General features: G+C 42.8%; 1 protein-coding gene across 1 annotated transcript; it reads right to left on the minus strand.

Moving 5' to 3' along the window:
* Nucleotides 1-238: 238 nt before the first annotated feature.
* On the minus strand, nt 239-11522 carry LOC129860694 (cysteine/serine-rich nuclear protein 2-like). Its single transcript, XM_055931361.1, has 5 exons — nt 10790-11522; nt 8799-8971; nt 6963-7225; nt 6489-6785; nt 239-3919 (listed from the first exon to the last, which is right to left on the minus strand). Exons 2-5 carry the CDS (start codon nt 8956-8958, stop codon nt 2960-2962), a joined length of 1680 nt encoding a protein of 559 aa, XP_055787336.1. The 5' UTR covers nt 8959-8971; nt 10790-11522; the 3' UTR covers nt 239-2959.
* Between the last annotated feature and the right edge of the window lie 124 nt (nt 11523-11646).

The raw sequence follows: 11646 nt of genomic DNA on the forward strand, positions 1-11646 counted from the left end.
TCAGTGATTCTTAACTCGCCAATCTGGTGCTGGCCAGCCCCTGCAGAAAGTCTTCACCCTGGATCTTATCCAGGTAACAGATTGAAGTCTCTAGTGAATGTTCCGTACGAATGGCTTCTGAAGTTGTTGACCCCATTCTGTCCTTTTTACAGCTCGTGTATGTCACCTGGGAGAGACAGGGAGCCGGTAATATAACACACAACAAATAGTCCATTTTAAAAAGTAGGACATTACAGAATCAAAAACAGAGTTTGTGTTTTATTTTTTTTATATATCTTTTAATTTACATTTTTTTTGTATAAAACATTTTTGTCCACTTTAGGCAACAGTTAGCATAAGAGTAATTATCACAGCTTTGAGATGAAGTCCAACCAAACCTCAGTCCATCTTTTCAGTCACACACACACCTCTGCTCTTACACACAGACACATACAAACATAATAATCATATAATCACATAGTGGGTTGGAGCTCATTTAGTGCAGTGGTCCCAAACCTAAATCTATTCATAGGAAGCCAAAGACGAGGACTCAACAATAGGCAGCTTTTCAGTTGCACTCACCAATTACTTAGAAGCTGGAACTGTGTCAAGGTAAGCAATGGTGGAAAATACATCTATTTGATTGAGAAGATCACCACAAGTCTTCAGAATGAATCAGAGCTGGAGACTCCTATTGAATCTTCTAGAAACTGGTGCATGATGACAGTGATGAATCAGGTTTGAAACCACTGCTTTGGTGCAACTCTTAAGCATTATCATATTGCTAATACAACAAATGAAGGCAAAAAGACATATCAGAAACCTCATGCACAGCATCTCATCCTGTGTTAGTTAGGCCCATAATACAGTACATGATACACTGGGCAAGATGGCAGCAAGCTTTAAAATAGATCAGTCAAGCAAGGATGAAGACTGTGCATGATGAGTCGGCACACTCACATACATAAGCCAGTACAAACAGACACAGCACAAAAATACATTTAAAAGACCAAAATATGTTATAGGATTGCATTTACATATACTGACAACCTATACAGTATGTCATTCAAAGCAAGTATCGTAATTTGCAGACAGTGTGCCACAGCCATTGCATCCCTGTGTCAGAGGGCTTAATGTAACGCTTCCCTCGCCACAGAAATAGTTGGTTACAATGCCATTTCTGTGGATTTCTGATCAAACTTTCGATCACAAATGTTCGTGATTCAATGTCCATCAAGATACATGTAGTCCTTGAAATTATATATTTCTCGTAACTTCAGAAAAAGTTATACATGTTTTAACCTATCACAGCACCTTTTAGGAAATATGACTAATTGTATGCACGCCCCACCCCCCAACAAACTCAAACACACACAAAGACAATCAAACAACGTGCACACACATCCATACACACTCAACAAAAACTAATGCAATTAAGGTTTTGTCATATCCTCTTTCCATAATTTAGCAACATCACATCATTATTCTGTATTTCTGTATTACTACTTCAAACAGCTTTAGGCTCTCAGTTTGTTTTAAGTTTTTAAATTATATTTTTTAAATGATGTCGTATGACTTAAAATAGCTGTGTTTCATAGAGAATCCCCCTATAGACTCATTATATGACGTGAAGGCGTGACGGACAAAGCAGGTCTATTTTGTCCCTTCAGCATTACATGGTCCACTTCACATGGACTCTGACCACCTGTACGATCATCTGACATGCTAACTAAAAAACAAAGACAGGTTTCTTTCATTCATTGATTAAACAGAGATCACAGAGACTTCTGTTGTTGCTCAATATCAACAGCATCCCAATTTTACAAAGACACGTTGTTAAAAGAAGTGAAATAACATCATAACATTGTAATGGTCACTATTATAGGGTAAACTTGTATTTTAATAAATAAACTGTGTTTGCATGAGAGGTCTAAGGTAGGTGGACCCGGAGAGACGCTATTTAGAAAGAGGAACCGGTGAAAACCTTCTGATCTTTACAAATGTTTGACCATTTTGCCCCAATGCAGCGAGGGGCACATATCACCCAGTTCCTAGACAGACCACAACATGAAGATCAAACAAGCAGCTCTTTCAGCTCTGCCTTTCCCATTTCAAACACTTATACAGTACACCAAAACAAGTATTTCCAGGATTGTTTGTTAGGTCTATTCTCAGTCGGGAAGGGGGGGGGGGGGGGGGGATGGGTAGATACTGCCAGTGGCCCTAATTTGGCTTCAAAGCTTACAGCTAAACAGCTGGACAAAGTGTACCAGACCAGTGTGACATTTACAATGCTAGCCAATTAGTCAAACTTTTTCAACACAACTGGTGTTTATTGTATCACTCTACAGTATACAACAGAGCACATGTTCTTCTTGACCCCACCTTCTTGTTTTAATCAAGCCACTTGTATCCTATGAATGATTCTGAAATGCTCCCTTCAACCAACGTCTCCAAGAGCAAATGTTAACACTCACACCACCACACCGTCTCTTAGTTGTGCCGGGAACTAAAAACAACACTACTTAGTTCTCAGTTACTGAGTTACAGTCATTTCTTTCGTTAATGCCAACCAGGTAACACCCCAAATGTCACCGTATTCCCTACATAGTGCACTACTTTTGACCAGAGTCCTATGGTCCCTGGACAAAAGTAGTGCACTATATAGGGATTAGCGTGCCATTTGGGACAGGCCCCATGATCTCCAGCCCCGTTAGAATGAGAGCCTTTCACTGACTTACAACTGAACTGACAGTACTACTGCAGGGGAAAGATCTGGGTGTGCTTTCAGGATGACTTTCCCTCCTTCACTTTATTTTAATGGACAAGCTCATTTCTTCCAAATAGATTTGTCTAGTAATGACGGTTACTAATATGAATTCTAACCTGTAACATCATAGTCATTGTCTATCCATGTAGTGTAGGATTTATTCAGCTCAAAATTAAGCTATTGTGCAAAACATTGACAGAGGTGCTAGTACTAAACCTCAGGGGGCAGTGATGGGTACAACTCTCCTTCTGTGGGCAGGCAGGCCTCCTCCTGACACTGCCCTTCTAAGGAGCTTTGCTGGGGGCTGAATGGTAACTCCTTAGCACCCACGCCATTCTCTGAGCACAGAGCCACCGGGGGCGAAAACTCACCCTCATCCTGCCCGCAGGTATTGCCTCCATGCTCATCCCTCCCTCGCTGCTCTCCTCCCCCTGGTTCTCGCTCTACACACGCCTCCTCCTGCCCAGGCAGAGACTTCTCCATGGGACCTATCTGGTAGTAGAGCAGGGAGGAGGCCGGGTCTTTGAGGCCACCACAGGGGTTGTCCCCCTCCCCATCTCCCTCCTGGTTCTCTGTGATGCAGAGCAGGGTAGCCCCAGTGGGGAACGGGCCCTGGAGGAGGGAGATAGGGACCCCTTCCACCCCAACCCCTGTGTCCCCAGGCATCTCCCCCTGCAGGGCCCCAGGCAGAAGGCACAAAGCCTGGTCCCCCAGGCCCCCTGCTCCCCCCCTGCCCCGCTGCGCCTCCTCCTCCTCCTCTTCCTCCCTCATCCTCTCCTGCTCCTCTGCACTTTGCAGGTGGAGCACAGCGGTCTCGTTCTCCCGCTCGAGGCAGGCCTGGTCAGTCAGGAGGTCCTGAGCCTCTAGGACCATCTGGACCTCTCTCTCCTCTGTCTCTAACTCAGAGTCCAGGCCATGGGCCCCTGTGGACAGGTCAAGGTCTGGGGAGGGAGGCCTGGTGGAGGAAGGGGAGGTGAGCAGGTCAGACTCTGCATACTGTTCTCCCCCGACCCCTGCCTTCTGCCCCAGCAGCCTCCTCTTCTCCAGGTCCAGCTTCATGATGGTGTGCATGTAGTGTGTTCGCACGCGGAGAGGGTTGAACTCGATGCGGCCTGCCGAGTTCCCACAGCCATCACGAGAGCAGCCACAGGGAAAAGACATCCTGTCCACCTGGAAAGTGAATAACATTTGAGAGAATATATACAGTCATAAAATATTCAGCAAAGACAGTTTGTCTGTAAGACATTGATTTGCTGTTCATCTTTATACTAATTCTGCCAAATGTACTAGGGCCGGGACGATACCAGTATCGCAATACTCATTAGTATCGTGGAAAGGAAACAAAACATGAAGCGGATGTAATCTCTTTAGGAAAACAGCCCTAATGTTGGAAACATCCAGAGTGTTTTCCAAGCTATAGCACACAATATTTTACATACAGCAGGTTTTTAAAGGGCCAAAGATTTTGGTCTTCTTCGTGTTTTCATTTATGCATTGGTAAAAATATTGTGATACTGGTATCATCACAGCCCTAATATGTACTGAGTGCTGAACAGATACACAAGCACACACAAATGGACAATGACCCTTGCTGGGGCAGACTCCCACACAAAACCCACACACACGCATACTGACACAACACAAACACACACACATACATATTACACACACACACATACACTTTTACACTCATCAAATGCTGCTACTACTCTGTTCTTTATTTTACTCTTATTATTATCTATCCTGATGCCTAGTCACTTAACCCTGCCTTCATGTACATATCTACCTCAAATACCTTATTATTATCTATCCTGATGCCTAGTCACTTTACCCTGCCTTCATGTACATATCTACCTCAAATACCTTATTATTATCTATCCTGATGCCTAGTCACTGTACCCTGCCTTCATGTACATATCTACCTCAAAAACCTTACTATTATCTATCCTGATGCCTAGTCACTTCATGTAAAGTTGAAGTCGGAAGTTTACATACACTTAGGTAGGAGTCATTAAAACTCGTTTTTCAACCACTCCACAAATTTCCTGTTAACAAACTAGAATTTTGGCAAGTCAGTTAGGACATCTAGTTTGTGCATGACACAAGTCATTTTTCCAAAAATTGTTTACAGACAGATTATTTCACTTATAATTCACTGTATCACAATTCCAGTGGGTCAGAAGTTTACATACACTAAGTTGACTGTGCCTTTAAACAGCTTGGAAAATTCCAGAAAATGATGTCATGGCTTTAGAAGCTTCTGATAGGCTAATTGACATAATTTGAGTCAATTGGAGGTGTACCTGTGAATGTATTTCAAGGCCTACCTTCAAACTCAGTGCCTCTTTGCTTGACATCATAAAAAAATCAAAAGAAATCAGCCAAGACCTCATGAATAAAATCGTAGACCTCCACAAGTCTGGTTCATCCTTGGGAGCAATTTCCAAACACCTGAAGGTACCATGTTCATCTGTACAAACAATAGTAGGCAAGTATAAACACCACAGGATCACACAGCCATCATCCCGCTCAGGAAGGGGACACATTCTGTCTCCTAGAGATGAACGTACTTTGGTGCAAAAAGTGCAAATCAGTCCCAGAACAACAGCAAAGGACCCTGTGAAGATGCTGGAGGAAACAGGTACAAAAGTATCTATATCCACAGTAAAACGAGTCATAACCTGATATCGACATAACCTGAAAGGCCGCTCAGCAAGGAAGAAGCCACTGCTCCAAAACCGCCATAAAAAAGCCAGACTACGGTTTGCAACTGCACCTGGGGCCAAAGATTGTACTTTTTGGAGAAATATCCTCTGGTCTGATGAAACAAAAATAGAACTGTTTGGCCATAATGACCATCGTTATGTTAGGAGGAAAAATGGGGAGGCTTGCAACCCGATGAACACCATCCCAACCGTGAAACACGGGGGTGGCAGTATCATGTTGTGGGGGTGCTTTGCTGCAGGAGGGGTTGGTGCACTTCACAAAATAGATGGCATCACGAGGAGGGAAAATTATGTGGATATATTGAAGCAACATCTCAAGACATCAGTCAGAAAGTTAAAGCTTGGTCGCAAATGGGTCTTCCAAATGGACAATGACCCAAAGCATACTTCCAAAGTTGTGGCAAAATGGCTTAAGGACAACAAAGTCAAGGTATTGGGAGTGGCCATCACAAAGCCCTGACCTCAATCCCATACAAAATTTGTGGGCAGAATTGAAAAAGCGTGTCCAAGCAAAGAGGCCTACAAACCTAACTCAGTTACACCAGCTCTGTCAGGAGGAACGGGCCAAAAATCACCCAACTTATTGTGGGAAGCTTGTGGAAGGCTACCCGAAACATTTGACACAAGTTAAACAATTTAAAGGCAATGCTACCAAATACTAATTGAGTGTAAGTAAACTTCTGACCCACTGGGAATGTGATGAAAAAAATAAAAGCTGAAAAAAATTATTCTCTCTACTATTATTCTGACATTTCACATTCTTAAAATAAAGTGGTGATCCTAACTGACCTAAGACAGGGAATTATTACTATGATTAAATGTCAGGAATTGTGAAAAACTGAGTTGAAATGTATTTGGCTAAGGTGTATGTAAACTTCCGACTTCAATTGTATTTAGTTCCATATGTATATAGTTCCATATTTTATTTTATTCGTCATGTGTTACTGTTTTATTTATTAAACTGCATCGTTTGGAAGGACTCGTAAGCAAGCATTTCATTTGACTTAACACACCTGGCACTTGATGCCAGCCTGGCTGCAGCCACAGTGACGGGGGTCACAGTAGAAACGGCAGTCACAGCCACATTCCTCCCTGGAAAGCCTGATGGCCCGTAGTTCAACCTTCTCCCGAGCATCTATACGGGCGATACCAGAGGCCCTAAGCAGTGCCCGACGCCGCTTTGTGGGAAGCGGCTGCAGGAAGAAGCAGTCGTCCACCTCCACACCCTCTACATCCAAGTCGTCGTCTGACACGTCCTCCAGGGTCAGCAGGTCAGCCTGGGCACACTCCACCGTACCGTTACGCGTCAGCTAGAGAGGGGGTGGATGTTATACATATATGTTCCTCACTAAAACCTGATTGTTAACTTAAGATGTGCTTGTGTAACTAGCGCTGAACAGGGATTCCCCTATTTAATCCTCAGGAGGTCCTGAAATTAAAACCATAACACTTTCAGGTCTCTCGGAACAACCAATGCTTGACCTCACCTTGATCTTGCGAGCATTGAGCTTCTCCTGGCGGAGGTGTTGGCGCAGGGCGTGGCGGTGACTGGTCTCCTGCTCGCGGACGAACTCTCCCAGTGTGTATCGACGGATGGAGCAGTGGTGGCGTGCCATGCCTAGGGAGCTGCCCCCCTGGCTGGGCACGCTGGTAAAGCCCTGCCGTCTGGGGAAGTAGTACACCGTCACCACATCGAACCGCACCCGCTTCCGGCCTGGAGAGGGCTTGTGCCGTCTTAGGATGGAGGTTGCTGGAGAGGGCGGAGGGAGGTGGAGAAAAGAGCAGGGAGGAGAAAGGGGTAAGAATGGGTGAACAGTTTCCATAGACTGGTTATTACCACAGATAGTATAAGGGTTATTACAGAGTAACAATCCATCATACACTTTAATGCCAAGCCTATTTTTAGACAGACTTGAAATTATCCTTTTACTTCACGAACGAGCTGCCTAGAGTAGTCATGCATCAGTCTAATTGGTAAGAAACTTAGCCGACAAGTAATGCTGGTTGTACCGTATACACTTAAAAATAAAGGTGCAAGTTGGAACCAAATAAGGTTCTTGAGAGTGATCTGAAGAACCAAAATGGTACGGTTCTTTGAAGAACCATACAAAAATCCCAAACCAGAAATGTTTCGGCCCTCCAGCACAGGAATTGAAAAGCCCTGCCGTAAGGTTTTAAAACTTATTTGCATATTTCCCAGGGTTCCTTTCGAGAGAATTTTAGAGCCAATACAATAAATATTTCATAAGGCCTTCTTTTGAGGGCCTAGTTATAAGCTAATATAGTGTCCTGAAACTTGTAGTTTACAGGCCACATCAGGACTGCATGTCACATTATGCTGGCTTGCAAAGTGATGTGTAATTCCTATTGGAATCCAGCCAGAGTGGGGATATCCAACATTTGGAATTTTAATTCATCCGCAACCTGCATTCAGAACCACTGCCACGGTTGGGAAGACTAATGCTGCATTGAGACGAGGGACGCAAAAACTGTCAAACAAGTCAGCATATCAGCACAAGAAATACTGTTACGGCAAAAGCAAGCCAGCATGACTGTATGTGTTGCTATGGTGATTTCAGTAAACAAACCGTGCAAATCAACATTCCGTAGACGGCAAAGGTGAAATAGTTTAACTCTGGCGGAAAGTCCTGTCTACCTTGGCCGCTGACGTCATTCACCGTCAGCCTCAACAGCATTTTACCGTTGTGCTCTCATTGAAAACAATGACATCCGGTTTGCCGTCTAGTGTCTACCGCGTACCATCTAAACACAGCATAAGATACAATATGAGACTACCTTAAACATCTCAACTGGAACAAGCATTTCAGTAACGGTAGCAATAAGTCCATGTAACAGATTGGAATAGTTTAGAAAATGTATGTTATTTATATTTGAGTAGCATAAGCTTAATTAATCAATTAAACATAAAAATATTGACACAAACAATTCTAAAAAAAAAATAAAATAAAAAATTGCATTAGAGCATGCTGAGAAATATGATACTGAAGGGCGTGGTTTTGGTTCAACTCTGGTTATTAACACCAACACTGGAGTTATTTTACACCACCAAGTGTTAATTTAACTCTCGAATCAACATTAGAAATGTTACAATTAAATATCAACACTAGTTAACACTGGACAATTTGCTGTGTGCTGTGAAAGGGACACATCTGCAGGCTTCCAAACATTTCAAGAACCTTTTTGAATTCTGAAGGTTCTTGAATAACTCAAAAGGTTCTTTATCGGGCAAGAGTTCTCCAAGGAACCTGAAGAGCTGAGGAAGAACCATTTGAGAACCATTTTCGGTGTAGCATAGCCCTTACGTGTGAGTGCAGTGCTGGAGGGGGGGTTAAGGCTATCACAGCTGTCAGCACTGTCACTGCTGGAGATTTCATCGTCAGAGTCCTTTGGCGTAGAGTAGGGAGAGCCACTGTCCACCTCCTCAAATCTTCGCTTGAGGCTGAGAGACGAAACTGCCTCCATGGAAACTTGATGTCTGAAGGTGGAGAAACAGACAAATTATGTTCAGAGACAGACAGATGGTATGCAGCCGTCACAGACAGAGATAGAGTATCAGCCTGGCACATATGCGTAGGTACACAATTGGAATGAATGAATGAATACAATAGTGAAGGCCATGGAAGCATATCTAGACATTTTACACCAAAATGAACTTTCATCAAGCCAAGGCATGAGAATAAGACACAGCAGACGTAGTAATAATACATTTATCCTATGGGCCCATCTGAATAACAAAATAGCATATTATTTAACTGTAACTGTTTATAAACATCTATTAATTAAATCAAATCTGGATCGAGGTGACATCAGCTTTTTGCTATAGCCTCACTCTCCGTTCATCTGTATTCCTAACCCATCACTCCTCTCTTTCTGTCTCGCATGAAAATCCTGCTCCAAAATCATTGAGTCTGGGAAACGTCACCATGGCAACTAGGAAAGCAGCCAGGGGTTTATATGAATGGCTGAGAAAAAAACGAACTGTTCTGTAGATAGATATCCTTATGTCCCTTTAGCTTTTCCTTTAAAAACAAAGCGCAGGACCCTTCAATAGCACGGGATTTGGATGCCAGAGACAGGTCACTCCAGCAACACCAGAGGGTCAAATAAGGGCCATGCTGAGACTTTTGAATAGACTCCCTCTCTATACCCCTGAAAAGGCCTACTGTAAGCCATATGTGTGCCCCTTCGTGGTTTCAATGATCTTCACATCCACATAAATAGCATCCCCAGCCCTCCGCACCTCTTTGATTCAGAGGGGGTTGGGTTAAATGCAGAAGTCACATTTCAGTTGAAAGCACTCAGTTGTAAAATTGACTAGGTATCTCCCTTTCCATCCCATGAGGTGAAACCAACCCTCAGAATTCAAATGTGATGGTATAGCCCTATGGAAAATGAGGGACTGCAACTTATTGCTTGTCTGTTGAAGTTTCACTAGAATACAGCCTATTGATTACTACTATAGAGATTGCATTGCAAGTAAATGTGTCTCTGTTGTTTTTTTACAGAGGAAAAATATAATGCACGTTATGTATGATCCTTATTACAGAATGACCTTTCAGGAGACAGCAACAATCTCCTACACAAAACATAGTGGAGTTATTGCAGAAAAGTTCCTAAACGTCACTAAAAGATTTGACTGATATGATTACAAGCATGCAGGTTCATCATGTGATACTGTCCACAACCAAGAGGCCCAGACAGCCAAAATCAGTTAATGATTAGACTATTACATACAAAGGACAATGTATCAGGCCTTGGTTCTCATACTGTGAGCTGGTAGGCTTTGTAGAATACAAAATCTGTTACATTTCTATATTCTTCAGCAAAGCATTAGACATTACATATGGGAATCGGGAGAACTCAATGAAACAAATTCCATGACGATGACCTAATTTAGTTGAAACAAATTAGAGTAGCCAGTATCCTATACTATGTTATTAGAATTGCAATACTTTACATAGGCTAGACTCAATAGTATACATTTACAATAAAGGAGGACAATACTGTATGACAATCAGAGGAGCTCCGACAGTCCTAAAACTACGCACAGTGTAGGCTACTTGCTGATAATAAACCTTTCAACGACCGAGTGCCTCAAACCGCCGCAAACGACAACAAACTAGATTTCGTGAAAGGACGATCGAATGACTGGGTGCAGTAGGAAATAATGTAAATCTAACTGCCAGACACAGGAGCCTCGACCGGTCCCGTTTCTCCAGCATACCATGTCACCCCCCCTTGGCAATGGCAAACTGCCATGTAAAACGTTAATAAACCCCCAAGTGCCCCTTACCTTCGGCAGAAAAGGACCCTCTTCTCCCGATCAAAACGCTGAACGTTCCTTTTATTCACCGAGGATTGTTCTTGGATCTTGTAACGCCCTATTTAGATTTTTCCCCAGACAGTCTTAGCTTCTCTCTAGTTGTAGGCTAAAGCTTTTTACAGTAAAATGAATTGTTAATTTATTCAGTATGAATACTTATTTATGTGGTAGTCAGACTACTAATGCAGAAATAGTGTAACGAACTGACTACATAAAGGACATATATTTTATGGTCGCTTCCAGGAGTGCATGTTCCATTTAACTTTGACGTAGCAATCCTAAAGCCGGGGCAGGCGATGGGAAAGAAGGACGTCAAACAGTTTAGTTGAAATTTATTAGCCTACTGACATTATCCGTTTCGTTTAAGACGTTACAATTTGAGATATCTGCTGGATGACTTATCTTCCTGGGTTGAGCCTTTAAATGCTTGCATTGGAAGAGCAATCCGCTGACATCTGTTTCGTTTATCCTTTCTTTGCAATGGTGGTTTCAATCGGATCGATGCAGTTTTTCTTCAAGTATAATGACCGTTACGTTCTTCGCCTTGTTGGAACAGTAATGTCAAAATGTTACGGAATTTTTTGCCAGATTGACGTCCTCCTTTTCCTCGCCTCTGCCCCGGTTTGTTACAAAGTAACAATAGAGTAAGGAATGCTACAGTGTAACCGTATACTCATTGTGACATCACAAACGTACTATGCGCCACGTATGCTGGGAAGTGTAGTCATAATGAGCTCTTTGTCCATTCTCTGCGATCATGCATTCCAGAATTCCAATTTTGTAATAAGCAATACACAATATCACGGACCACACGAATGACTTGATTT

Source organism: Salvelinus fontinalis, chromosome 8 (genome assembly GCF_029448725.1).
Source record: "Salvelinus fontinalis isolate EN_2023a chromosome 8, ASM2944872v1, whole genome shotgun sequence".
Classification (NCBI taxonomy): Eukaryota; Metazoa; Chordata; class Actinopteri; order Salmoniformes; family Salmonidae; genus Salvelinus; species Salvelinus fontinalis.

Coding starts and splice junctions, on each gene's coding strand:
- LOC129860694 (XM_055931361.1), bottom strand. CDS start 8,958: ATGGAGGCAGTTTCGTCTCTCAGCCTCAAGCGAAGATTTGAGGAGGTG. Junction 7,226..8,798: donor CTCCAGCACTGCACTCACAC/GTAAGGGCTATG, acceptor CGCCCTCTCCAG/CAACCTCCATCCTAAGACGG. Junction 6,786..6,962: donor TCAATGCTCGCAAGATCAAG/GTGAGGTCAAGC, acceptor CCCCCTCTCTAG/CTGACGCGTAACGGTACGGT.